Source organism: Setaria italica, chromosome VII, assembly GCF_000263155.2.
Source record: "Setaria italica strain Yugu1 chromosome VII, Setaria_italica_v2.0, whole genome shotgun sequence".
Taxonomy (NCBI): Eukaryota; Viridiplantae; Streptophyta; class Magnoliopsida; order Poales; family Poaceae; genus Setaria; species Setaria italica.
In genome coordinates, this window is record NC_028456.1 from 21043760 (window position 1) to 21047014 (window position 3255).

General features: G+C 45.1%; 1 protein-coding gene across 2 annotated transcripts; it reads right to left on the bottom strand.

Annotated features, from left to right (window-relative positions):
* Positions 1-235: 235 nt before the first annotated feature.
* Positions 236-2855, bottom strand: LOC101757370 (putative 12-oxophytodienoate reductase 11). Of its 2 annotated transcripts, none has more exons than XM_022828697.1 (5): positions 2729-2855; positions 1801-1941; positions 1588-1712; positions 1223-1381; positions 236-992 (listed from the first exon to the last, which is right to left on the bottom strand). In XM_022828697.1, exons 1-5 carry the CDS (start codon positions 2836-2838, stop codon positions 400-402), a joined length of 1128 nt encoding a protein of 375 aa, XP_022684432.1. In that variant the 5' UTR covers positions 2839-2855; the 3' UTR covers positions 236-399. The 2 variants fall into 2 exon arrangements, with proteins under 2 accessions (XP_022684432.1, XP_004975715.2); XM_004975658.2 differs by having other exon boundaries at positions 1588-1718.
* Positions 2856-3255: the final 400 nt, after the last annotated feature.

Genomic DNA, 3255 nt, shown 5'->3' on the forward strand with positions numbered 1-3255 from the left:
AGCGTCCCCGCCATATGAGTTCCTAAATTCAGTTCAGGACTAATCCAGGTGGAGTACAAATCAGCCGACAACAGCTTGCAGCCTTGCACCTAAATCAGCTGCCAGTGATCAAATTTCATCTCTAGAACCTCGTCCAATATGAACAGCAAAAGAACAACAGTAGCAACACTTCCTGCCAGCAATAGCAAGAGACAACACAAGGAACCAACAGGGATTTTTTTTTCTGGAGCCATAATCTTATTAGGACGGATGTTGTAAAAAGGAGGGAGTGATGTTTAAGAATCAAGAACAATAATCATATTGCTTGGTCCATGCACATGAAATCCAAGCATTGAGGTCAATTAATAATCTTACTACTCTAATATTCAATCTAAATCGACTTTTCTAAGAAAGGCCCATTTAGACATCTGACGAAAGAAATGGGTAGTCAGTATATCCGATTATTGGATCAGGGATGTAGAAAGTATCACTGTTGTACTTGTTGAGACTAGCATCAATTTCAAACCTCCGGGGCAAGTCAGGGTTGGACAAAAATAAGCGCCCATATGCAATCAAGTCAGCATAGCCACTGGAGATTGCATTATTTCCATCATCTCTATTGTAGTTGCCAGCAACAATAAGTGTTCCCTTGAAAGCATCCCTCACTGGACCAAGACTGTATGGGGTTTCAAATTTTCCACCATGTTTTACCATCCGAGGCTCCACCACATGGCAGTAAAGGACACCAAATTTGTTCAGTGCATGTGCCATATACATGCCTAGAGCTTCCGGGTTTGAGTCTGCTGCTCCTGAATAATTGGCGAAAGGTGAAAGCCTTATCCCAACCTTGTCAGCCCCAATTTCATCAACTAAGGCTTCAACTATTTCTAGTGCAAAGCGGCAACGGTTCTCTAAGCTGCCACCATATTTGTCTGTGCGATCATTGACCTGGTCCTTTAAAAACTGGTCAATCAAGTAACCATGAGCTCCATGGATTTCAACACCATCAAATCCTACACACCATGGAGAGTTCTTCTGGAGTCAGAATTAGGATTGCGGTAAGCTACTACGTAGTTGTTGAACATTCAACGCATCATCCATAATAAGCTTAGTATGCTAATTTAATAATTTTCTACTGATCCCAATTAAATGAAATAAGTCTGACTAAAGTAAATAAACATTTCTTCATTCTTTGTAGGCTAGCCTTATTTAGAGCGTAAAAATGTTAGAGGAAGGTGCTTACCAGCTTCAATTGCATTTCTGGCAGCTACCCTGAAATCATTGATGACCAAAGGGATTTCATCAGTCTCTAATCGCCTAGGAGGCGTGAACTTATCCACACGTACACTATTCACTGGTTTATCAGTGCTTGAAACTGGAGCCTGCCCATTAGGCTGAAAAGCTGCATCAGAGCAGTTAACACTTGTTGGTAATGCCATCTTTTTTCTAGAAAAAAACAGCAGTATAGAATGCAGCATAAGTGCAACAATATCTTCGTTCACCATAAACATAAATAATTCTGAACCCAATTTCTTTGTGAGTTTGCTACACTACCATCAAATTTAATTTAGCTTTGGGAAGAAATTTATATATAATAAGGTCACATACTGGAATTAGAGACCCTCCCTACGTGCCAAATCTGACAGAAAAATATTCCTCCTTTCGCGTGAACCCCATCTACAATTGGCTTCCATGATTCCACTTGCTCCTTTGTCCAAATGCCGGGAGTATCCCTGTACCTTGTATGCATACAGAAAAACATTTATTCTTTAGAAAATATCAGAACTGTTAAAAAGGAATTAGCATGACTAGGGGACCCACCCTTGAGCAGTGTCAGACACTCCAGTGGCCTCAGCGATCAAAAGGCCCCCTCTAGTTGCTCTCTGCTGATAATACAGTATGGCGTGAGGCTGAGGAACATTACCGTAGGACCTCTGCCTCGTTAGTGGCGCAAGAACCACCCTACACAGGCAAAACGAAGTCCTTGTTGATCAAAATGATCTTGAAAAAATCGCTGAAATACAAACTGACTGGATTTTTGAACGCAAATGGAAAAGGAATCCTTAAAGTGATACCACTGTAAACGCAACGGTTCCACAGTACCACATTCACGGTTCTTTTGATCACCTCAGAATGAAATTTCTGTTCCACATACATGTCATAGTTAAGATGATATTTGAGGCACCCCGTCAATCATTTCAGAATTTTTGGGAACTGACAATTACCATCTGACATCAGTGTTTGTTATGGGTGCCATGTCAACATGATGCCAAGCATCCGGAATTATGAAATAGAAAACCTGGGAAAGCAGTCCAACCTCTTTAAAATCGCCAAAGGGCAAAACAGAAAAGGGAGAGAGAGAATCGGGGAACCTGGTCTTCCTACGAACAAGTAGACGGCATCTGCATGAAAGCAGAGAAAGCCGCGCGCGCGCACCTCCGCACGAAAGTAAAGATCACTAGACGATGTTTCTGCCGGCCTTATCCGTCGTCTTCCTTCTTTGGAAAATGCAGGCCTACCTCGTTCGGGCGCTTTGGCGCCCAAATGGTACCGGTAACCCGTAGCCCGTAGTGCTCCAACTCGCATGAACCGAGGATACCCAACGAATAATTCTTGGGGGCGCTAATTAATCAAAGTGCCATTTGCTACTCGGGGATTAGGAAACTGGGATAAATCTATCATATCCGAGGGCACTCGGAGAGATCGGGGAGAGAGAGAGAGAGAGAGAGAGAGAGAGAGAAGGGATTACCTGTGGGAAAGATGAAACCTGCCCATCTTGTGCGGGGTGAGGAGGGGAGCAGCGTTAGCACCGTCGTTGTTCATCTTCTTCCCCGTCTCTGTCTCTTCCTCTTCCCCCATTCGCCTTGGCGCCTCTTGTCTCTTTATGCGTGCTGCCAAGCTGGGGGCCTTCGGCCTCGGGGATGATGATTCATTGGCTCGTTTCCCAGAGAGAACATCATCAGGCAAAAGCCTTGGGGGGTGAGGTCACTGATGCAGTCATGGAGCGATGGAGATCGCAGCCGGCGGAGGCCGGCCGGCCCGATGAAATTACAGGCTCTGGCTCCAGCTTCTTGTTTTTTTCTTTCGAGAACGCGCACGGCACGTTTTCAGTGCGGCCAAAAACACGACGCCACGGCTCAGCAGCTTCTTGTGCGATCTCGCTGCCGTACGACGCCTCTACCGATCGGCAGGGGGACGGTAAAAGACGACGTGATCCGAAGCTCATCCAGCTCACACGCGAATTTTCGTCGGCCTCCGTTCCCTTTCCTCTCGTTT

Coding starts and splice junctions, on each gene's coding strand:
- LOC101757370 (XM_004975658.2), bottom strand. CDS start 2,838: ATGGGGGAAGAGGAAGAGACAGAGACGGGGAAGAAGATGAACAACGAC. Junction 1,942..2,728: donor AGGTTTCATCTTTCCCACAG/GTAATCCCTTCT, acceptor TTGCCTGTGTAG/GGTGGTTCTTGCGCCACTAA. Junction 1,719..1,800: donor GTGTCTGACACTGCTCAAGG/GTGGGTCCCCTA, acceptor TATGCATACAAG/GTACAGGGATACTCCCGGCA.